The sequence below is a fragment of the Agelaius phoeniceus genome, chromosome 13 (genome assembly GCF_051311805.1).
Source record: "Agelaius phoeniceus isolate bAgePho1 chromosome 13, bAgePho1.hap1, whole genome shotgun sequence".
Taxonomy (NCBI): Eukaryota; Metazoa; Chordata; class Aves; order Passeriformes; family Icteridae; genus Agelaius; species Agelaius phoeniceus.
Genome location: NC_135277.1, coordinates 19,450,717 through 19,475,801, shown reverse-complemented (window position 1 = coordinate 19,475,801; position 25,085 = coordinate 19,450,717). Strand labels below are relative to the sequence as shown.

General features: G+C 39.3%; 1 protein-coding gene across 5 annotated transcripts in view; it reads right to left on the bottom strand.

Moving 5' to 3' along the window:
• The window catches only part of VPS13C (vacuolar protein sorting 13 homolog C), a 78,923-nt gene that overhangs the window by 13,015 nt on the left and 40,823 nt on the right, over positions 1-25,085 (bottom strand). For all 5 annotated transcript variants that reach the window (XR_013184185.1, XR_013184184.1, XM_077185684.1 and 2 more), the window contains 30 exons: positions 24,910-25,040; positions 23,797-23,966; positions 23,011-23,249; positions 22,565-22,794; positions 21,739-21,831; positions 20,872-21,237; positions 19,640-19,729; positions 19,070-19,225; positions 17,811-18,075; positions 16,228-16,385; positions 13,622-13,743; positions 13,089-13,383; positions 11,357-11,746; positions 10,538-10,642; positions 9,845-10,009; positions 9,361-9,489; positions 8,663-8,796; positions 8,290-8,416; positions 7,112-7,347; positions 6,639-6,789; positions 5,440-5,580; positions 3,816-3,897; positions 3,657-3,726; positions 3,114-3,225; positions 2,682-2,795; positions 2,107-2,243; positions 1,739-1,820; positions 1,412-1,525; positions 1,090-1,165; positions 368-531 (listed from right to left, as the gene is read on the bottom strand). Coding sequence is in view for 3 of the 5 variants with exons in the window: in XM_077185684.1 (XP_077041799.1) it covers positions 368-531; positions 1,090-1,165; positions 1,412-1,525; positions 1,739-1,820; positions 2,107-2,243; positions 2,682-2,795; positions 3,114-3,225; positions 3,657-3,726; positions 3,816-3,897; positions 5,440-5,580; positions 6,639-6,789; positions 7,112-7,347; positions 8,290-8,416; positions 8,663-8,796; positions 9,361-9,489; positions 9,845-10,009; positions 10,538-10,642; positions 11,357-11,746; positions 13,089-13,383; positions 13,622-13,743; positions 16,228-16,385; positions 17,811-18,075; positions 19,070-19,225; positions 19,640-19,729; positions 20,872-21,237; positions 21,739-21,831; positions 22,565-22,794; positions 23,011-23,249; positions 23,797-23,966; positions 24,910-25,040 (4,844 nt within the window). In the remaining 2 variants the exon portion in view is untranslated. The remainder of the gene's footprint in view (positions 1-367; positions 532-1,089; positions 1,166-1,411; positions 1,526-1,738; positions 1,821-2,106; positions 2,244-2,681; positions 2,796-3,113; positions 3,226-3,656; positions 3,727-3,815; positions 3,898-5,439; positions 5,581-6,638; positions 6,790-7,111; positions 7,348-8,289; positions 8,417-8,662; positions 8,797-9,360; positions 9,490-9,844; positions 10,010-10,537; positions 10,643-11,356; positions 11,747-13,088; positions 13,384-13,621; positions 13,744-16,227; positions 16,386-17,810; positions 18,076-19,069; positions 19,226-19,639; positions 19,730-20,871; positions 21,238-21,738; positions 21,832-22,564; positions 22,795-23,010; positions 23,250-23,796; positions 23,967-24,909; positions 25,041-25,085) is intronic.

Here is a 25,085-nt window from a genome sequence, read left to right as displayed (position 1 = left end):
ACTCCATGGCTCTTTGCTGTCACCTGCTTCTCACAGCTGCACCCATTCCCAATTCCCACAACCTGTGCACCTACAAGGGCCCAGTTACCTTAATTACCCAACACATTTCCTGAATATGAGTAACTATTTCTTTATTGATACAATACACAGAAGAAATTGGTGTTATTTCCCATTCAAATCCTAACTCCAGTTCCTCAGGTGACCAGAAACATGACCTCAAACACCACAGCTGATGCACTACACTGAGTCTCCTATAAACCCACTGCCTGTTTGTCTCTTCTGTTTAGTTAATGAACCAACAAAAAAGATCTCAAACTTCCTGCAGTGAAACAAGCTGGCACATGAAACACTCATCCCCAAACCATACCCTTAACAGGCCTTTCCCTCCTTTGGCCAGGCTCTCCCCAAAGTCCTTTGGCTGCCGACCCATCTCCTCTCTCCTTTTCTGCTGAAATTCTTCATCCAGAGTGATGGCAGCCAAGCCTTTGCCAACAGTGCCAGTGATCCTGGACACCATCCCTGCTGCCCCACCTGAGGGAACAGGGCACAAAGCAGAAGTTACTGTGCTTTCACAGCTGAACAGCAGACAACACACAGCCAGCAAGTTCCTAGCAATTTCCCTTCACATTCAGTTTAGATATGATGAATTCACACAGAGCCATGTTAGCCATGAGAAGAGTCCAGAATCTGGTCTGATATCCATACATACAGCAACAGGGAACATTTATAGCACTTTACTACATGCTACATAGCATAATGGATGAAACAATGTTTTCTCTAATTACTGTCAAGACACAGCTAAATAAAAATCTAAAGTAATTGTAACAGAACACTTCTCAAGCTTCTCCAGACATTTTAGAACCATTAAAATTATGCTTCTTATTTATTCAGAGCATGTTACTAATTTAGTTATATATGCAATGTTTCTCACATTGGTTGCTCAGTCTATAAACAGATATTCAGATGGTCTCAGGTAAATTAGGTGTGAATGATCTGTACCACAAACCCTGGCAACATGTATGACAACCTTAAATACTCACTAGAAAAATAATGTGGGAATTCATCAAAAAAGAGCACTATTATACATACCCACTGTGTGCCCAAGAAGACTTCTAACACCAATTACAAAGCCTTCAGCAAATTCCTCAGGTCCTTGAACAGCACCCTACAAATGAAACTTATTAGGAATAGCAGAAAACCACACAATGATGCATCTGTTTCAAGAAAAACTAGCAATTCCTTTATATTGATGCAAGGCCATCTGAATAGGTTATTCCTTTGAAATTCACATTAAAAAATTACTGCTGCCTGCCTGTTCAGAGTGTGGAGCACAGTGACAATAAACAATAACCCTGCAGTACATTCAAACAGCCCTTTATAAAGGCACAGTTAAACAATCAGGAACTCCTACCTGGAATGGCTCATAGAAGAAAGCTTCAACTCCCTCAGACAGCCCTCTGATCAAACCAAATGGATTTCCAAGAACATCTAATCCAAGCACAAGAACATACATCTGTTTCAGGAACTAAATGATGAGAGGGAAGAAAAAAGGCAAACAACAAAAGCAGTGTTATGAGCTGTTGTCACACACATCAGAACCCCAGTCTGGTCCATTTTTTAATTTACTACCCAGGTAAGGTATTAGAGTGCCCAACTAAGTGTTTGGTGAAGAAAAATAAAATCTTCTTTAAGACATATACTCAAAATTTTACACAAAGTCTTGACTAAATAAGCTTACTTGTTCACTGTAATGTCTAACAACTCTCATCCTCAGTTGATCTCTCTTGTAGAACTGGTATTTAATTTCAAAGAAAGCAAGTCTGAAAGACAAGTTAAAGATACATTAGTTAAAGATACATTAGTTAAAGATACCCTTCCTCATTCAAATACTTCTCTGCTTTCTTTCCGAGAATCCTGAAGACTATTGCCTTAAAAAGGATCCCAAAGCCCATCTTCTCTCCATTCCTCCCTTTCCCCTAACACTGTATAAATTTACACCAGTCAGTCAGTAAAGTTTACCATAGATCCAATTATTAAGCATACAGCAGTCAAAGTGTTAAACAAAAAAACCCAAACCAACAACCCCAACCAATGGAATTAGCTCACTTGAAAATAACATCATCCACATCTGTTAGAGTAGCTCCAATGCTTTTCAGCAGCAAATTCAGAGAATGGATGGCTATCATTTCTTCCCCCTTATCTGATGCTTCTCCACCAGAAGCCAGGGACAAACTCAAATGTAACTGTCAAGGCAGAATTAGGAAAACAAGAACAAATCAAGACCAAAGGAAAGCCAAAGCAGAGCAAGTCATGTGGTGCACATGTAAACAGATCAGTGATGAAAGCTGAGGAAAGCTATCATTTAATCTACTGATGACTTTTCTTCCCTTGCTCCAAAAAAATCTATCTGCTTTAATAGAGAGATATGAAGATAATCCCAGTAAAGTGTATTTTATTACAATTTATGATACATTATCCAGTATTTTATCTGGCTTTCAGTATTATTATACCCACTGATTCTCCCCACTTAGTTCTGGTTAAAGGTCTGTTTGTACTCATGGGCAACAGAGAAAGTTTTCCAACAAAGTATTAAATTCTTGAGAATGTAAAATCCCCACTAGGGATTTACTGTAATGAATTAATGGGATGATTTATTAACCAATAATCTCTCTACTGCATACCTTAATTGGAGAAATATGGAAATGTTCAAAGAAGCTGAGCATTGACACATCTGTTAGGGAAGACTCCATCAGCTCAGTGTTAAGTGCATCCACATCAGGCTGAATTAATTTAGACTGGTTTCAATATAAAAAAAAAATGAAGTTAATCTCATCCATATAGGTAATACAATTAATCATATTATATCTAAATGTGTTTTTATATATATCTAAATAAACAGTAGAAAAAATAATCATAGTTAAATACAGTTAACTAGCTACTTAAATATGAGTGTACTAATGAATCCAGAGATAGCAAAAAAAAACCCAAACAACCCATAACAGACATAAAATTTCTGGGTGATTTTTCCAATTTTTACTGTATTGATTTTCACTTCAATTCCTCAATCACTTATGGTCCCATTCCAGCCACAGTCAGTTTCTCTCATACATTACCCTTTGTCTTTCAGCTTCTGGGTCTGTAGATGGAGTGAAGAGTTCACTAAGTGCTCCCAAAAATCCCTGATCAATTTTCAGTGCCATTTCCTGGATAAGAACCATGAAGTACCTAAAATGGGAAAGAAAATGTATACCTGTATAAAATTAACTTAAATATTACATGCTTAGTCTACACAAGTGAAGCCTTGCTGTGCAATGGCACATATTAAGATTTACAATCCACAATATCAACTCTCAGTTTATAGTTAAGTGCTTACTGGCCAGCACTGCACAGCAAACAGACACACAACTCTGATACTGTAGTACAAGAAGAAAATAATTCTGATTACTGAAGAATTTGTGTGACAGCCCCTTCACGTGGTCAGTCCTTATTTTCTAAAATTAAATTCCTTTTTGAATGATGTTTTCTTATTGGAGATATTTAAAAACTCAATCTGAAGTCAAGAGTGGTTTAGATAGGAGAACAAACTTAAGAACAAAGTTCCCTTCTAAAATATATTACATCTCTAAAATTAAATTACAATTCACTCTTTCACTCACTTGAATTGCAGGACTTGGCTGTATTCATTGAATCTAGTGATGATGCTGATGTCAATGAAGGGTTTTGGTTCTAAAGAGAAAAAAACACTTAAAAATAAATGGCCAAGCTCCTACTTTCAAGGCTGAATAAATCTGATATTACTACAGGCTTTCTCTTACCTGAATCCAAAGCAATGGACTTGGGAGGGGCTACAGGGTGAAATACCACAGGAAACATCGATCCTGGTAACTGATTATCCACCTAAAAAATTAATGCATAATTACAGGAATATTTTAGTGACACGATAATCAAACAGTTCTCATTTCAGAAGGTTTGAGTAACTTGTTTATAAATTGTGTTCAAGAGGAATGCCCCCCTTATTAGGGTGGAAGGAGGAAAAAGCAAAAGGATTACTCTGATATCACTGTGGAATGTTACTCATTCAGTTATAAAAGGTCAGATGGTTCCAAGTGCTGCACAAGGGATGCTCAGAGAGCTTCACACCCACAAAGACTCCCTTACAAGGTCTGCAGCTGATGGAAAACATTGACTGTAGAGTGAAAACCACCTTCAGGCAAAAGAAAAAACAAAATGAAAGCTAAAAGGAAAGAGCAAAGTTCCCAGCAGCTGGTGAGAAAAAGCACCAGGGTCCCCAGTGAAGGGCAGCAAATGGAGATGAAGATGGCAATGATGATGACTCAACATCATCTCCCTCTAGCACTGACCAGCTCTTGCCAGTACCTGCTAAAGGGCTCTACTAGCAAATTTAGCAACACTGTTAGTACTGACAGGACTATGCTGATCTGCTGCAAGTGCTGCACATGAATTCAGTGTTAATATTACATCTAGATACATTACTGCATACTATTTTAGCATATTTAAATGCCTGTTCTCTACTTCCCATTAGACAGGCAGCTTTTGTTCTAAAGGTCTTTAAACTCCTAGATACATTCTGTAGAATCATGTTACACTTCTGTGTAAAAAATACAGTAAAATTTTGGAAAAGGTTGAGATCTGTTTTAAAACACCAAAACACAGCTCTCTGAGGTTTTAAAACATCAAAACACAGCTCTTTAGAAATAAACTCTCCACCATAGCACCCTGCTGTACATTAGCACACAGTTTTGTGGAATTCTTTCTGCACTACTTCAAAATCCTGGGATGACAATTCTGCAATACTTTTCCATCACAGCACCCCTGCTACTCTGATGTAGAGAGACAGGCACCACATGCATATGATTTGGTGATACTTCTTTGTGGCATTCACATTCTCTGAAAAAATTCCTTCACCCAGGGTTTTTCTCCTGGGAAGGTGAAAAGCAGCAAGAGAGGCCTCAAAGAAAAGGAAAACAATTCTCATCTCATTGGCTTCTCCTGTGCTGGTCTGGAATGTGTTTGGAGGGATTCTGCTGTGAGTTGTTTTCACTTATTGGCCAATCAAGGCCAAGCTGTGTCGGGACCCTGGAGAGAGTCACGAGTTTTCCTTATTCTCTTTTTAGCATTCTCTAAGTATCCTTTGTGTATTCTTTAGTATAGTGCAGTATTCTTTATAATGATACAGTATAATAAAGTAATAAATACTACACTATTCTTTATAGTGTAGTATTCTTTCTAATGATACAGTATAATAAAGTAATAAATGAGCCTTCTGAGAACAAGCAGTCAGATGCATCATTTCCTGACTTCATCTGGGCATCCCTGATTTTTCAATGCATCTTCACATAAATGAATGAAATCAAAAGCTTCATGTGTCTGTCTAGTTTCAAAACCAGATGAGATGTTAAAAGATTAAACTGCAGGTACCTGCAGCCAGTAGAGCTGAGCCCTTAGGCTCCTCTGGTGAGGTGACTGCTTGAATTCAACCTGAATTCCTGACAGGAAGTTACGGCGGATGCTGCATCTGACTGGGAGACGCATTTCCATTGGAGACTTGCTAAAATTCACCTGCCAATAGAAGGAAGCAGAGCTAAGATACAGTTTCATTTGGGAAACAATAAAATGGTACATTACTAGTTGACAGACTAGCAAATAAACCTTGTGGTTTTCCTTATTATCAGATCATAGGGCTACTGAGTTTCTCCATCCAATTAACAGCATGGAAAGCAGTGAAAACCACCAGTTAGTCTAACAAGGCCATCACATTGCAGCTTTAGTTGGCCCAAGCAGGAACCTCTGTGTCATCTAAGCAGCTATTTCTTCAGAAGTTGTATCTTACACTGGCATAATTAAAGATATTTATATGCAGCTGACTATTTTCCCAACTGATGTTTTCCCCCTGATCCTGAAACCTTTAAGTTATGAGAAGCAGAAGTATAAAGGTCCCCTTTATTGAAAGTGAAATGCAATGAGCTACAGATAAAAGATTTGATACTATGTACTATAAATGCACTACTGCAATGGCCAAAATTCAAGTTTTCAAAGAGCTGAAGGTATATACATGTTTTTAAAATGAAAGGATAATATAGGAAACAAGCCTGACTATGGTACTATAAAATGGTTGTATTGGACTTAGCCATTTGAATACCCTCTTTATGCATGGAATACAGGGATGTATAATTAATGTCTGAACAAGCTCAGGTAAGTGGATTCATTTCCAGAGTCCTTGAACACTGAAGACTCCTTTACCATATCAAGTAATGGGAACTGCACCTTATTAAGAAGCTAAAACCAAAATTTCTGCAAAGAATTTAGGGTATATACTGCAAATACAGGTTTACAACTAACATGCAGACACTGAGCAATCTTTTCTACCACACAAAAGAAAAATCCTTTGAAATTCTTATTTCATAACACAAGCCTGGATAATACCTCAGTGCTGCCTCAGTATCACCACAAGACAGAAACATTCTACTGTGTATAATGTGTAACTATTTGAATAAAAATCTTGCCTCTTGTTTCTGTTTCTCTTCACACAGCATCTATCCCAACTTAGCAAACCAGAAATCTGTTTTAACTGTTGCACTTGTTCTGCAAGCATTTAAACACTAAAACTCAATACCTACCTCAGTATTGCTGTCCAGTTTATGCCAACCAGGACCTTGGAAAGCACTCTTGGAGAGATACTTTTGATATGCTTGTTCCAATAGGTTTATTTGCTTTTGATTAAATGGTTTCCACTTTTGCCTTGGTTTCTGTTCCCAAACAACATCAGAGCTGCAAGACAAACAACAAAGTTAAAAATTTTAGAGTACTTATACTTTTCTTATGCATGCAAACCATGTAAAATATATTTTTCTAATTTCTCAGGCACAAAAAACCCTATTATGTCTTTTTTAAATGTAAGCTAAAAAAGGAGGCAGTTAAATCCTGTTGGTTCTAATTCCACAATAAGAGTAAATGCAAAACTTAATTTTAATTAAAAAGGCTTCACTTAATTTAACTTGAAACATATCCCCTTCAACTCTATTGCTAAAATTATAATACACTGCCAAATTTTGATTATTCAAGGGAACATTTACACTTCCATAGGCAGTACCTAGTAATTCCTATGTAAGAGATTTCCTTCTTATTTTCATTGTTAACTAGAGAAAGTCCAAGACTATGGATTGACAAGTTTATTTCTTGGTCAGGTTGCTCCAGCTCCTCTGCTTGTCGTGCTTTGGAAACCAGAGCCACATCGTCTGTGAAAAGCAGCACGCGCTGCCGTCCATCCAGGAAAGACACCCAGTGGATTTGAGTGTTGGCATTGTAAGGGAACTGGCCACAGTCATCCTGTATCAGGGGGGAAAAAAGCATATTATATGAGGAATTCCCTGATGTTGCTCTATGTTTATGAGCAAGTTTACAGACTAACACAAACCAGAACTCGGTATTTTTCCTGTTTGTTCAGTTTACTGCATTGTTCTGACTTGGTTGCACCTTGGTTTCACCTTTCCTAACACTGGAAAGAGGCTGAGGTTGGGATATTTTTTCCCCACTTTTGTAAACTAAATATTCCAGCAATATCTGTGGTTTAGAATAATATTGGAAACCATTAGGGAACAAAGGCCTTCAGAGCAAAGCAAAAGGCTTGGAATCTTCGTAATGGCAGAAGAAGGCAATAAATCACATACCATGAAACAGTAAAACCAGACAATTGCTAAGATCTCTGCTTTTCAAAAGCACATACTCCTGATTTTTGATTTGTAAGGCAAAACTGAGATAATTAAAGCCCTTTACTCAAAAGCCCCAAAGAATCATGAATGCAATCACAATTATATGGTAAGGAAATGGGTTTTAAACTAAAACCATTTCTAAATCTGAAAAATTTGACCCAAGTGCTTATACAGTAAAGCACACTGTAGCTGGTTCTGTCTGAGTTCAGGTGTGTGAAATTAATCCCATTTCCAGTACAACTGAAACTGAAATTTGCTTTCCTATCCCTTCTTTTAGCTAGCAATTTTTTTCAGTTTTGTTAACTCTGTGTTACTCAACAGAAAAACCAAGCCACCTCTGAAGAATTCATTGTAGTGTAAGGTGCAAGTGGGCAGCTAATTAAAGACAGACACAGTGGACTATCAAAACATCTAAAATCTTGCTTCTTGATGGTAGCTATAAGTCTCCTACAGGATGACACAGAGGCAAAGTTACTGATAAAGCTTTCTCCCAGATAGTTTTAATTTTGAAATAGTCCTAAATTGGTTCAGCATTTCCTTCTCCCCTCAGAAAATTTACCTTAAGTAGGTCATGTTCACCAAAACATTGAGAGTAGCTCCAAGTCAATTTTCTCGGTTTGGTTGGATCTGTCCAGGCAAAGAGGCATACTTGCCTTGGTTTCAACTCCATTTCCTCCTGTAATCCACTGCAGGTTAAAAGAAAAGGAGAAAATGACAGCACTGACTGGTTAAAAGCCCTGATGGAAGTGGTGTAAGCAAACCCCAGTGCTAACTACTCCAGCAGTGAGGCATGAGGGGCCCAAGCCATTCACCCCAGACAAGTCCAGCTGCAGGGATATCAGCTCTTGGTGATACCCATGTGATATCCTGGTGATGTTTAACCAGGATACCCCTGATTAAACTAGCAATGGTGACTTGTTCCTTGCACACACCTCTGTTTATATCTGAGGGAGTCCCATGGAGTGTGGTTCACAAGCAGAGCTGGGGCAGCTCCCTCGTGGTAATCTGTGAAGCTGATCACAGTAGAATGCTCTGAGACATTCACATCTACCAGCAAGCCCCCATTCTGGAGAGGAAGTTAGACAAAGCCCAACATTAATTCAAGTTAGAACTATGAAAAACATTATATCCAAAGACTTTACTGAACCATGGTACCTTTACAAACACATTCCCTAACGCTAGGCTAGGGTGACTTCTGAAATTATAATATTCTTCATTTGAATCAAATTAATTTAACCATGAACTGTGTGTCTCCAACATGTAATAGCTGATCAAGAAATCCTAAAATAGAATCTATTTTTTGTTACCTACTTAAACAAACTGAAGGCACCCAAAATACCCTCTGCAAAAAGCCCAGATGCCAGAGGTGCAGTATACCATTGTAACTTGATAGCAATAGAGCTGTTCAGTTTCCTATAAGCTTGTCCAAGCAAATCAACTTGACTACACAGCTATGAAAACATTACCAACACTGCAAACTTGATTCATAACTTTTTTTATGCAACAGAACTGGATGAAGAGCAGTGTACCCATAATTAAAGCACAAGGTTTCCATCTTGATTTTATTGAGTCAAGCTACCACTGGGCTAAAATGGAGATTTAGCAACAGACTACACAAAGTCAGTCTCACCAATTCTTCCAGTTTCAGCAGAGTACCATTATCCTGGGCTTTAAACAGGAATGGTTTGGATGAGCTTTCATAGCCAACTACTCTTACACAAAGTTCACCAGATGAGTTTTCAGGCCAAAATGGAAGACACTGTAAGACAAGAAATACACATAACTTTAACATTGCATTTGTGTCCAACATGGTAACCCAGCAGCAAAACAAACAGGGTTGTGTGACTGAGACTTAGATCTTAGCCATGCCTTAGTTCTTAGCCAAGTATCTCCTGATGGACACATCCACATCTAACTTACCTAAACTGAAGGACTTGATTAATGTACCAGAACATACAACCTGTACTGTTCAGGTTCCCTTGGGATGTGAAATATCCATGCCATGCCTCCAGAAAAGACAGCTTCTGTAAGGGAACTCCTCTTCCCTCAAGTGACACCTAAACACCAGTTGTTTGTCTACAGTGATATCAAAAGGAAAAAACATGAAGCATTACCTCTGAAGCTGAGATATAATTCCATTTATTAGTTGGAAGAGAACCGTTAGGACCAATTTCTCCAACTTCAAGTTCCAGAGAAGATTTGTTTGCTATTGTGTAGAATGGAGTGAAGGTAACTATCCTGGTAAGGTTGAAACTGCTCATTTTGATGCTAACTCCAACCTGTTGAACAAGGAGAATTTGAGCAAATAATCAACAACAAGCCAAGAAGAAAAGTCAGGATAGAAAAGTAGAACAGCCAGCATCAGTGTAATTACAAAGCCTAACACACAACAGTCCTGAAGTAAAAGCACCAGCCATGCAGTAAAATCAGCAGATTATGCAACACAACTAACACAAGTGTAAGCTGGCAGGCTTAGCAGTAGCATTTTGCAGCTGTAGCTTTTGTGGGGAAAATCCACAAGAAACCCCTCTGGAGTAAATCATGACAACTGAAAATGACCATTATCATCAAAACACAGTTAAAGAGTACATGAAAACACAGCTCCCCACATCTCTTTACTCTGCTTAGTTGTGGAAATGTAGTCTTGAATAAGGAGTGCAGATCTAAACACTTGCAAGCAATTGTGAACAATTATCTCCACTATGCACATTCATCATTGTGTTTACAAACAGAGAGTGCTACATGTTCCTACAAAGTCAAGCCAAAAGAACACAGAGAGCTCCACAAATGACTGGAACAGATCTTACCAGGTAGTCCATGTTATTAGCTGAACACCTGACACATCCATAGCTTCCTACAGTATCAAGGGAAAAGCTGCTGGACCAAGCACTGGTTGAAATACAGAGCTGGATCTACACACAAAAAACAACAACATGCAAAGTAACTCAGTCAACTCATTTTCATTCTGTAGTTAATGCATTATGGAGTGCAGTTATATCACATATAGCAATGTAAAGACAACACTTCAGTGCTTTTAGCACCTCCCATAAATCAGGATAACCTAATAATGTAGTATCACTATTCATATTGTGATTTATTAATCTCTGATTGAGTTCTGGGAAAGATGTTACAGTAGAAGGTATCAAAGCAGAGTAGTTCTCATTGACTCATGCTCATGACAGCACACATAGATGGGGAAAAAAAGCCCATCACTTTGTGGTGCTTCATAAACTTGAAGAGATGAAAGCAAATAATCAAATGAATAGTTTTTCAACCATTTCTTCAACTATTGTTAATTTTAAAAGTTATTTAAAAAATTCTAAATTCCAAAAAAAATCCAAATCTTTTTCCAAAATCCAAAAGTCTTAAAAAAAACTTCTACTGCAGTGCTCTTCACTTGACCATGTAAACATCACATCACACTAAAATCAAAACAAAAGGAATGCATGTAACACAAACTAGAATATTTACAGTGTGCATTTTAAATGTCCAAGTACCAAAGAAAGCAGCAGTCAAATTAAAACCTTCAGACTTAAAAACTTCACTAAAATATTCCTTTTATAACAAGCGTGTGTGTTTTCTCCCTCAGAGCATAGCCTAAAGACTGCCACCCAAATTAAGCATACCTTGTTCTTACTAAAAATATTTTTCTTTTTAAATGAGAACAAAACAATATCTCTGTAGTCTGCTGGATGCTTGACATGAGTGTCCTCAGCTCGGTACTGCAGAACTCGGGAGGTCTTGTTGATAATCCAGTAGGGACTGAACACAGACAGGACCATGTGGCCCCCGGCGCACCGGGAGTGGACGTAAACATCCACTGCCAGCTCTGAGGCACTATGGGAGGTGAAACGCACAGGGAAAAACTCACACATCCCATCACAAACTTTAACATGGCCATGCCAGTCTTTGCCTTGGTATTTTAACAACACAAGGTCCATTATTTCTCCACTGATTCTTGAATGAAAAACATCTGCAGCACTGCCTTCAGTTAATTCACAGTCTTCTGCGGTTCCCTGTAGCAAAATTAGACAAGGCAAATCAAGCTTTCAACACATAAAAATTAGATTTTACATTTTACTTTACATTTCAGATACCTCAGTAACCCATGTCTTAATCTCCAATCACTTTCACTTGAGATTGATCCTATGAATAATTGGAGATAACAGCACTTTACTTGCAGAGCAGTAGAGACTGCTTAATTCTGGATCTCAGGAAGGCAGACGAGTTCTAACATATCTCCTGCTTCCACTCCCTCCCTCTCTCCTCCATGATATCCAAAGGATCTTGGCAGTGATTTCTTATTCATATTCTTGCAATACTGGGTGTAACACTGCACTGGACTATGCTGCAGACACACAGCCAGGATTTTTCACTCCAAAGAACCCCCAAGGCACAGACCTGCCAGTTCTGCCATGCTATTGGGAGCTCAACATGGCTCAGGCAGTAGCATCCAACAGCAACAGCTTTCCTAATTTTTACTGATAAAACATTTTTACTGATAAACACTATATTTAACTGTATGGAATGGTAGCCATGCTTGATTAGCCCAGGGATGTGGAGACAATAAGCACAAGCCCCTGTACAGGTACAGTGACTTCAGAAACAGATATGAATTACTGATTTCTAGCTCCTCAATCAAGGAAACAACACTGTTCTACATTCTGTAACTCCAGGTACTGAAGTACAATGGAGGTGAGGAAAACTGGGAACAGTGCCATTGGGATGTTGGACAGAAGTGAAAGAAAGATCTCAATGAATGTCACAGCCAGTTCTGCAAGTAGGACAAAACAGAACAAACAAGGATGGTGGTTTGGAATGCTCACACCTGTTGTATTTACTAAAATCACTCAGATTAATGAAGAAATACTAGATACTGAAAATACTGAACAGACAGGAGGAAAACTGTGTAGCATTCTTCAAGAATTCTTCCAATTTGTGCAAGACCTCACAACAGTCACCAGTAAAGAATCAGTGTCAGAATGGAGAGAATTTGCATTTTCTACATAGAAAAAAAAAGCTCTAGAAATTACAGGTGCTTTCTCTTATACCTCTTCTTGTGAAGCTAAAGACACCTTGCAAAACAAAAATAGAATCTCAGAAGAATGTAAAAGAAAAAGACTAATCCAGTCCAGGATTCCTGTGAAAGGAGCAAGGCAGAGCTGGTCAGGTACACACAAAATTAAAACAATCCCTAAAACATCCAGGATGAATTATCTGCCTCATTCATTTACAATAGAAAATACAAAACCCAACATCCAGCATCTTCCACACTGCATTCACCTTCACTTGTAAGTAAATGCGTTCTTATTCAAAAGCAAGTAAAGGATTTACAAACAAAACCATGAAGTAACTTACCTCAAGTAAAAATCTCAAGGAGTATGGTAGAAGATTCCTCACAGTCAGTGTAGGGCAAAAGTGGATAATGTAGGCAGGATCCAACTCCTCTACAGAACTTGAAATAAAATTTAGTTCATCAGGTACAGCTGTTGAGCTGATTATTAGAGGCAAGAAATTGGTCTCAGTGGCTGGGCACTGTAACAAGCACTTGACTTCATTGCTCCTGTGTAGCTCTTCCCTCCAGGCAATGTAAGTTGTAGACTCCTTGTATTGACCCTCAAATATTCCTGTTGGTTGGACATACAGATGGCACCTGTAAGAAAACAGCAGGAATTGTACACAACTTGGCACTGACACCTCATTTCACCTATTTTAAAGTCATGCTAATATTCTGAAGTGCTTCTGCAGTACACTAATTACCTAACAAAGACAGCACTTTGGAGTCTTAGTCCAGGCAGGAAGACTTTCACATGCAAATTAAGGTTTCAAAATTAATGCTGCATTTGTGCATCAGTGTCACAGACTGGCCCTACAGGGCAGAGAAAATGTACCTGTATGAATGCAAAGGAACATGAAACTCTTCTTCTGGCTTGGATATGCCAATTGGCTTCAGCAGCTTGGAGCCTTTAGCCAGCTGGTAGATCACAAATGGAATTGAGAAATGGTTCTTGATCTAGAATCAGAATGAGAAATTTTTCATTTCATTTCTATGGTACAAATTGCTACAATGCAAATTTCTAAAGGAAAAAGTATCAGTAACAACAAGGAAACCAACATTAGTAGATTGAACCAAATTACTCTAGAAAACAGACTTGAGGTGCCCTAATACACAAGTATATGAGAAAACTCTAAGTCCCAAGGATTGAAAAACATGCCTAAAATGTCACGTAGGAAAGCACCCCAATGCTGAGGATATTAGAAAGCCAAACAGGAGAGGGAAAACCAAAGGAAAATTCACATAAAAAACAAAGCAAAACACTTAGTAAGTGGCTTTTAAGCAACATTTTGGAAAAGTATGATCTTGAAGAAATGCCTTAAGGAAGAAAAGGAAGGTGGCTGATGGAAGAGCAGCACTGCCAGGGGCTGTGTCTGTGCTGGTTTTTACCTGCAAAGGGGAGTGCACAACAATGACTTTATTTGGGTTTTACCTGCAGAGGGGAGCGCACAACAATGACTTTATTTGGGTTTTACCTGCAGAGGGGAGTGCACAACAATGACTTTATTTGGGTTTTACCTGCAGAGGGGAATGCACAACAATGACTTTATTTGGGTTTTACCTGCAGAGGGGAGTGCACAACAATGACTTTATTTGGGTTTTACCTGCAGAGGGGAATGCACAACAATGACTTTATTTGGGTTTTACCTGCAGAGGGCACACAGTAATGACTTTATTTGGGTTTTACCTGCAGAGGGGAGTGCACAACAATGACTTTATTTGGGTTTTACCTGCAGAGGGGAGTGCACAATAATGACTTTATTTGGGTTTTACCTGCAGAGGGGAGCGCACAGTAATGACTTTATTTGGGTTTTACCTGCAGAGGGTGCACAACAATGACTTTATTTGGGTTTTACCTGCAGAGGGTGCACAACAATGACTTTATTTGGGTTTTACCTGCAAAGGGTGCACAACAATGACTTTATTTGGGTTTTACCTGCAGAGGGGAGCGCACAACAATGACTTTATTTGGGTTTTACCTGCAGAGGGGACTGCACAACAATGACTTTATTTGGGTTTTACTGCAGAGGGGAGCGCACAACAATGACTTTATTTGGTTCTTACCTGCAGAGGGGAGCGCACAATAATGACTTTATTTGGGTTTTACCTGCAGAGGGGAGCGCACAGTAATGACTTTATTTGGGTTTTACCTGCAGAGGGGAGCGCATAATAATGACTTTATTTGGGTTTTACCTGCAGAGGGGAGCGCACAACAATGACTTTATTTGGGTTTTACCTGCAGAGGGGAGTGCACAACAATGACTTTATTTGGTTTTTACCTGCAGAGGGCGCACAACAATGACTTTATTTGGGTTTTACCTGCAGAGGGTGCACAATAATGTCTTTATTTGGTTCTTACCTGCAATGGGGAGCGCATAATAATGACTTTATTTGGGTTTTACCTGCAATGGGGAGTGCACAGTAATGACTTTATTTGGGTTTTACCTGCAGAGGGCATGTAGTAATGACTTTATTTGGGTTTTACCTGCAGAGGGGAGTGCACAACAATGACTTTATTTGGGTTTTACCTGCAGAGGGCACACAGTAATGACTTTATTTGGGTTTTACCTGCAGAGGGGAGTGCACAACAATGACTTTATTTGGGTTTTACCTGCAGAGGGCACGCAGTAATGACTTTATTTGGGTTTTACCTGCAGAGGGGAGTGCACAACAATGACTTTATTTGGGTTTTACCTGCAGAGGGTGCACAACAATGACTTTATTTGGGTTTTACCTGCAGAGGGTGCACAATAATGACTTTATTTGGGTTTTACCTGCAGAGGGGAGTGCACAATAATGACTTTATTTGGGTTTTACCTGCAGAGGGGAGCGCACAACAATGACTTTATTTGGGTTTTACCTGCAGAGGGTGCACAATAATGACTTTATTTGGGTTTTACCTGCAGAGGGGAGCGCACAACAATGACTTTATTTGGGTTTTACCTGCAGAGGGTGCACAATAATGACTTTATTTGGTTCTTACCTGCAGAGGGGAGCGCACAACAATGACTTTATTTGGGTTTTACCTGCAGAGGGGACTGCACAACAATGACTTTATTTGGGTTTTACCTGCAGAGGGGAGTGCACAATAATGACTTTATTTGGGTTTTACCTGCAGAGGGCACACAGTAATGACTTTATTTGGGTTTTACCTGCAGAGGGGAGTGCACAATAATGACTTTATTTGGGTTTTACCTGCAGAGGGCACACAGTAATGACTTTATTTGGGTTTTACCTGCAGAGGGTGCACAATAATGACTTTATTTGGTTCTTACCTGCAGAGGGGAGCGCACAACAATGACTTTATTTGGTTCTTACCTGCAGAGGGCGCACAACAATGACTTTATTTGGTTCTTACCTGCAGAGGGGAGCGCACAACAATGACTTTATTTGGGTTTTACCTGCAGAGGGCATGCAGTAATGACTTTATTTGGTTCTTACCTGCAGAGGGGAGCGCACAACAATGACTTTATTTCCTTCTGTGGCATCGATCTGCACCACCACGCAGTCCGGGCGGTCGGCGCCGTCTCTGACGCTGTACAGGCGGCGGCCTGGCTTGGCCACGGGAATGCTCAGGGCCTCCTTGTATCCCTCAAGTTCTGGTCCATAAAAACAGACAAAAGACTTTCTTAGCAACACAAATCACACTACCACTTCCTATTTGAACAGTAGTTATGCTACTCAAAACTCAGCAACAACCAGAACCAAAGTGCTGGAATTCAGGACATCCCTCTGGCTGTCCTGGATTGCCAGAACCCCTGCCAGGAGGCTCAGAGACCTTGGCACAGAGCCCAAGACCTGTGACTTGATTACGACCCATGGAAAAAATTACCAACCTTAAATGAGGATCTGCAAGCCCCAAAAGTCTAAGTATAATAATAGTTAGTTTGTCACAAGGTGAAAAATAGATTTTTGGGGTTTTTAGAATGGGGGTTCAGGAGGCAAGATGGAGGAATTGGCATGTCCTGCCTTTCTCCTTCTTCTCCTTGGCCTCCATCTTCTGCTGTGTGCTGGCACTTTTGGATTGGTTTAAGGTGGAAACCCACTGTCTACCATAGGTGATAGGTATTGGGAAGTTCTGGTAAATAATGTACACGTAGTTTTTAGTATAAAAAGGTAACACTGCCCTGAGGGTGGCCAGTGTGCCTCTGTCTGACCTGCTGAATGGACCTCAGCAGGCCAGAGAAAGAATTGTATAGATAAGAAATAATAAACAACCTTGAGAATGAGAATAGAAGAGTCCTGACCTCTTCTTCCACTGCTGGGCAGGGAAAAGAGACTTTGTGACACATCTCAGGGTCACTCTGAGCAGCAGAATCCCAAGACCAAAGTGTCCTCTGGCAAAAGCAGCTTAAATGGTACTCAAGTACCACTGAAGGAAAGTTCTGGGGTCCAAATACTCCTCAACTCCACAACTTTACATTATGATTTATACACAGCATGGGGAATACTGCAAGCAACTACTAAAGGTATTTGTTGGCTGAGTTAATGAACACAGAACAAGCCTTGTATCACCAAGTACCTTCATATGGGATGTGATGGAAAGGGAAAAACTCAGATGATTACATATTAGTGGCTACTGTAACCTGTTTTCTTAGGAATATTTCCTGGCAAAGCTAAAACCACAGAATCATAACTGGTCTCAAGTAGCTGGGTAACTACAGAAAACCAATAAAAGTAGTGATAGGAGAAATTAAAATCCTGTTTAACAGGAGCTGGAACACATGGGCCTATGTCACAGGGGCCTCTAAGATGGTTTATCAATGACTCCACTAGAATGCCTTCCAATTCTCTCAAGGGGTACAAAAAAATACCACTCTTTTCACCTTCTGAAAAACTGGAGCAGAGGAATTTTCCATCTTTCTAAGAAGCCCAGTACCTGTTTTGTGGTGTTTTTTAAATTGGCATCAATATTCAAAGGTAATTCCAACACAACACACTTGACCTGAATTTCTACCACATTGAATTTAACTCCCATCTTCCCATGCCCAGCCTGTCATAAACACCACTCCTCAGCACAATACCTAAATTTAAAGAGAAGACAGAGCTTTCCTGTCGGTGCAATGCAGACAACCTTCCTCGCTGGGGTGCTTCAAGGCCAGAATATTCCAGTTCCATGCTCTGACCAGTTTCTATTTCATTCACATTTTCTTTTTCAACTGAACCCACTATCCGAAAATTGGAGCTAGGAAGCACTTTGAGAGAAACACCCAGGGCATTCTTCACTATGATAGGTGCTGTCTCTTTAAAGGAATAGCCAAAGGTGGATGCAGTTGCTTCTGAAAATGCCTGTGAATAAAAACATGTGCAGTATGTCATACATAAATAGCCACAATAACATACCTATAAAGGCTTTAAAAGACAGTTCCTAGCAACTACCTTTTAATGAGGGGAGGAATTACATACAGCAGGCATATGTTTTGTATAGCAATATTGCAGGCAAGTACAGGTTACCCCTAGAGAATCTAATTTCCTTCTGTGATTTGCAGCAAATGTTGATGCTACAATTGGCCTTCACTCTCCTCACGGGGAATTTTTCCAAATCTTAGGTTGTAAGAGAAACATAAGATCTGGGACACAGAGGTCACAAGGAGATGGAGCACAAGCTCCAAATTCAATCACAACTTGTACTTACAAACTTTTGTTTGGTTATGCAGAAGCCACAGTAACTGACTGCCAATACAGAACTGCTGTTCATTCAGAATTTAAAAAATAAATAGTCATATGGCATATTCTGTAAAAACAGCTCGATTTAGTGACCAAAATTTCCTCACCCCAGAAAGAAAAAGGAGGGAAAAGCAGCCTTGACCATTCATAAGCACACCTACTATAGGGGTAAAAAGTATTTTTAACACACAGGACATTCTACTCCTGCAGTTTAAAGGCCAATCCTAAAATGCACACTTTTCTTAGTATTCCATTAAACAGAAAACGTGGAAAGGAAGTAAATTTTTGTTTTAATATTTCAGAAGGAGTATTGTAGGAAACAGCTGTGTTTGTTAAAGCATTTCATGCTCAGTTAACCTGCACGTATGACACTTCCTTAAGTCCTGCATAGGCACATTTGTTGGTCTAACACAGAAACTACTTCTTTCAAAAGATAACCCCACCTTTTTGCTGAGCCTAAAGGAGCTGAGTAAAACTCCTCAGCCCTTCAAGGCAACATTTGTCAGAACTGCAGAAAAGCCATTTGACTGGGAGCCAATATAGTTCCTAAAACAAAGATAATTCAGAATTTCCTATGGAAGCACATAACTGAGCACCTTGTGCCTTTTGGGGTTACCTTGGCTAGGTTACTGAAAACAGCAAGACAACATTTGGATATTGTTATATTCATTGTGTCCATTGAAGAGATGTTAACTGCTGTTTGTGGCTCAGGAATAACAATGAAATCATCCCCAGGCAGCAGACTTCTCTCCTGGACAGGGTTAGTCTTCATCTAAAAGAAAAATTCCATTAGACAATTACAAACATATAGGATACTTTCTCCTATGTTTAAACAGGAAAAAACTACTTGACTTACACCTGACAATTGTGCAGGCAAAGTAACATCTACCTTGCCTTCTAAATCTCAGATGTTTTAAACAAACATGGGAATTTTATACCAACACAGGAGGCAAATTTGTTTCTCTTCTCTGCGTGGTTACACACTCCATTGCATCCATGCACTGGTAATTCACATTATAGATAAACCTTAAGATCTCTAAAGAAAGATTGTTTTTTTTCATGTAAAACTGCATAGCTCCTTCAAGCAACAGCATTCAACAGGTCAATGCCCCATAAAACTTTAAAGAAATTTGAAAATAGCAGCCTATTCAAACCATTTCACATAATGTCAAGTATCTTTACATACCTCCAGCTTTAAATTCCATTGCTTCCTTCCTCCTTCAACTCGTTCAATAAGTGGCTCCCACACTGCATAGGTTTCATTGTAATAATGAACCTAAAGAAATAAACAAAATTAAATTGGGTATCTAAATACAAAGCAATTGTTATGAAAAAAAACAGTAAGAAAATACAAATCTTCATTTCATGTTCTGGAGGTCTAGTATTAACTTCTAATTGTCTTAAAAATTAATATACAGAAGTGTAATATCTCATATACTTTTCACACATTGCACAATTTTTCAAGAGTTCATTTCCTGGCTTGCTTTGAGAGCAATCAAGCATCCTGGTAAAACCATATATATTTTTAACACTTTCAATTAACAATCAAGTCTCTTATCTGCCCCCACATGGTTTGAGAGAATGATTTTGAGACCAGGAACTTCACTGCCACAAGTACTTTTTAGTACTATGAAATAAAAATTAGTTGGAGCCAATTATAGTCTGAATCTGGTCCACTGGGATGATTCTTCTAACTCAGAGCCAACACCAAGTTTTTAAAGTTTTTAATTTGCTTGCATCACTGCAAATCTCAACAGAAGCTGTGGACTCAGGAGTTCTGGATGCTCCCTTTCAAGTATTTTGCTTGTCCCTCCTGGAAGCACAGTGACCTCCCCCAGGGGTACACAATTAAGCATCCAAACTCCACCATGATTTGCACACAGGGCAATGGAAGAAGGCTACTTGTATATGCAAGAACAGAATGAAAAAAGAGGTAATTTGGTAAAATGACAAGGGGTAGTAAATGCATTGCATAGAGCAATGACATTTTAACATGCTGTCTCCATGAAGACTTTTACCATCTCAGAATGGAATCTCATTTTGCAAAGAGTGTAACTTCTACCTTACCAAAAAACACAATGCTGGAGAAACAAACAAAATGGGACGTGGCAATAAGAGTTAAATGTGACTATTCAAGTAAGCCAAGCTCATTGTTCACACAGCAGAACCTAAATATGCAAAAATAATGCAGAAACACAGGACTAGATTATTTCACATTACAACTTCCTTTAAAATCCATTGACTTCCACCTTGGTGTACAAAGCATGCTATGCTTACTTGCCTGACTAAAGAACTCCTGAGAGCATTTCAATTGAACCCTATTATTAATTCAGCACATATAAAGTATATTAAGAAGTTACTTGAAGTCAGGCAGTGTGCAGAAGTGTTTGAAACTGCTAAGAGTTTGACCCCACATACCTCCAGAGACGTATCAGCAGTGACCTCCATCAGTGAAGACCAGTTTTTAATGACACCTGAAAATGTAGATTCCACTAACAATAAAGGGACAGTTCGATGGCCCAGGCCACATTCCAAGGTCATCTGAACTGATTTCACTACAATATCAAATTTCTCTTGCTTCAGAATTTGTTCATGGTCCCTAAAAGTTTCTGTTGCTTCTGTGGCTATGTCAACACCAAGAAACCAAGCATTGCACTCATCCACAGGCTTCACTTGCCACAAGTTCTCAGAAACTTCTGTTGCTCCTCTAGAATCCTCCTCTGTTGTTTTGGGTTTTAGGGCAGCCATAATGGTCACAACAGTATTCAAAATTATTGGTGATATCTCGAAAAAGGAAAAAAAGTCTTCAATTAAAATACAAAATCTATGATGAACAGAAATAGCAAACATGAAAAGTCTTTTCAGGGATGCAACTTAATTTCCAAAGTAAAGAATCTATTCATGGACCTCCTCCTGTTTTCCTTTTCTGCAAAATGTCCCAAAAATAGTGGTGGCAGCAGCAGGGGGAAGAGTTATTTTGTGACTTTGGAGGGAAGTGGTAGGAGGAACCCTAGAATCTGAAGTATTTAACATATTCGTTTCTAGTCAAGGGACTGTCAAAATGACAAACACACAATGACTTCTTCCAACACAGTTTTAAAATGCAATTTCTGGAATTAAACTCATGGGGAAATAAAAAATGTAAATAACAACATGCAAACAAAATAAAATTTTAATAATAATAATAATTTTAAAATAATTTTTTAAACCCTACACAACAACAAAAAACAAGCCACAGTTTGAGAAATATAGCTGTTCTTCCAAAGACAATTTTAATAATCTTACCTTAATAGTTAGTTCATCTATTGTTACTGCCACAGTGTGTAACCCTGAAGTGTGCACCATATTTTCCATGACCAAAGAGCATGGCCGTAACACCTGAGTGAAAAACAATCTGATTATTAAAGTGACTCCTTAAATCCAACCTTTTTATAAGGTTTTGTATTTTTTTCACTCCATAGGCCAAAGGGGCACTGATCCCATGAATCTACAACATGTTTCAGAGTAAAAATAGTCCATATAGTGCAGCAATCCCACATCCCAATTTGCACAAGCACCACTTTGTACTAGAAGATTAAAAGGCAGTGAAATAAAAGCTTCTGACATAATGCTTAAAAAGCAGACAAAACAAAAGCCCAACACAGTGATAAAACAGTAAAAAAAAACCCTGAATCCTTAAAACCCCTAAATGCATAAGGGAAGATAAGCACATGTGAGATGCAGCACACAGGCCACCTTTGAGGCTCCCTTGGCAGGAATGTGCCCATCAAGCTCCAGACCAAATCCTGCTCAGGGCTCCAGTGCAGCAAGGAAACCAACAGGCAGTGAAAAACACTGCAAAAGGTCCTGGCCTTCTAAACCCCTCTTACAGTTTCCTCACTAAGAAACTTTGAATGTCATTTACAAATGCACAGCACAGGTTTTAGACAGAACTCCAAGTGCTCAAGTCCTGCACCTACTGATAAAAGATTAAATGGCACAGGCCCCTCCTCTCTTCTGAATAGTCACTGATATGAAAACTGAGTTTTGAGTGCTAGAGATATGCCAGCTAGGGGACATGCCTGCCACCCTCTCTAATTGCTTTTTGCATCATGAAACACTGGTTCCTTACCGTAGTGACATTCTTGCCTTGTTTTTCTTTGAGAAAAGCACAGGCCAACACTTTGAAGGCCATCACTTGAGCAGTCATCCTTTGTGCAAGCTTGTCTGATGTCAGAGAAAAGTCACATTGGAAGGAAACTTTTAAGGCAGGAGCATCAGCACTGGTCAAATTAGCAACAAATACAATTTCAGGATCCATAATCACAGCTTTTACTGCCATGTTTTGCCGTACAGATATCTCTGTGGAAACAAGTTTAAAAAACCACCTTGAATATAAAAACCAGAAAGAGGAAAGCTATCTACTCTGTCAGTGGCCAATCTACACATCCTGAAGAATAAACTAATTTCTTAAGTCTGATGCCAAGACAGCATCTTGAAAACTTTTGGATGAGTAATTTTCAGAATGAAATCTGCAAAGGAGGGAAATGGAGGAGCGTGGAAACTGGTTTTACAGACCTGTATCTGCCTTGGATTTCCCAGCAGCAACTTGCTTTAATTGGAATTGTGCAGATCCTTCAGCTGAAGATACTGGCATTGACTTAATGAAAAAATGTGCTACTGTCAACAAAAATTCCATACTAGCACATATGTACAGCTTGTCGAGGACAGCAACAACTTCAGTTCCATTTTTATCCTGCTTATATCTTATATCAATCATAGAAGTGTCATTTGTGTCATCCTTCTTGTCTATCATTCTGGAAAACAAGTTCAATAAGAAACATCTCAAACACCATAACACATAGATCTAGGAAAACAAAGATGCATAAGTACTGCCATTTTTTCTCCCCATGCCCTTTATGAAGAATTACTATATAAGCAAGCTGTGTTTCTTCTAGAAATAAAAGGGTAGAGGCTTTTCTAGCAGAAGAGTAATTTCAATTTAAGACTAGTGTGCTACACTTTTGAAAGTATGCATGCAGCACATGACAATCCCACTGAAGTTTCAGTGCACACAACTCTCATTGAGTCTGGGTGTCCTCTATTCAGCTGTTCTACAGTTTACTGTAATATGCCAGTCTCCAAGATCTCTTTTTGTTTTAGATACCTTGAGAAATCAACATAAAAGAGTAGAAACTTCTTGAACATTATTAAAACTGTTCATTGCTTAAGCACACAGTATTACAGGCCACAGCTGACAGCACTACTGAGTTTGATCAATTCCATGTGAAGCAAAGTACAGAACAAGGAAGAAGCCTTCCTCACAAGCTGGAGTGGTTTCATTTCTGATGCATTCAAACCCACCTTGCAGTGACATTCTGAATCCCTTCTCTGAGATCATCCAAGGTACATGCCTTGAGTTTAAGAGTGATGTCCATGGAGCCATCTGAGAACATCTGCCCCGCAGATGCCATGAGGTGCAGCCGGAGCTCCCCGAGGCGCAGTTTGTCACTGTGCACTGGCAGCAGGGACTCCTGCAGGAGGACAGAACAAAGCAGTGACACATTTCCCTTGCTGCCAGCCATGTGCATCATCAGCCAGCAACTGAGGGATCTGAATAGCCTGTTGCTGTCATCAGTGCTCCACTCATACAAACGAGTTCAGGAAATTCACTGGGAAAACAAAAATCCTGCTGGGCTGCAGTGAAGTTGTTTCTGCAGCACACTGGCAGCAGTGGCTCAGAATGCTTCACTGAAGGATATTCTATTTGAACCCAAAGCATCCCTCCACTCTCATCACTCTAACTCATCTGCAAGAGCACCTCAGCAATAAGTGGGAATTAGATGACAGTGAAATTAAAATAATATCCCATTACAGTGTCCTTCTTCCCTGTGAGGCTCACTGCACAAGAACACCTTAAAAATCATACACAAGAACATTCACTATACACAAAGATGTATAAAGCAAGCATCTTCACATCTACACAAAGCAGACTTGATTAAGTCATAAAAACAAGACAACATTCCACATCTTTCTCTTCTGTCTTCAGCAGAGAGAGGATGCCCATGATTGCTCATACCCAGGGATATGCAAGAGGAAATTATGGGCAATATACAGCTTGGATCTGCTTACTAACTCTAGAGGCACCATGCATACAACTAGCACTGCCTGAACTAACAATTCCTGCTTTTCAAATATTCATTTTTATTTTGGCTAACTGGAATCAAAGTTTGAATGGCCAAATCAAATGCTGGGTGGTTTTGGTGGTTTAATAGCATTTTTAGTATGACTTTCAGAAATGCACACACCTTCTTCCTCTTAAAGACACTGCCTGCCCAGGAAAGCTCAAGGCTCCATTAGGAAAGCATTACAAAGCCAGTGCAGCTGATATAACTTCATTTTTCTGTCCTGAGTTCTGTCCATGTGAGAAGCCCTGGCTGCCCACCCCACCTGTGTGGTAAAAGCTTGGTCACAAACCTGAGTTGTGGCACTGTTGTAGAGAGTTACAGAAAGGGACTCAAAATTGAAGTCAAATTTGAGCAATGTAGAACACTCCACAGGAGACTGAACTGCAGAAACACATTTTTGTCCAGAATCAACAAGGGTACCTGTCAGTGAAAAGAAGATATTTTTACATTTCTTCTGACCACTGC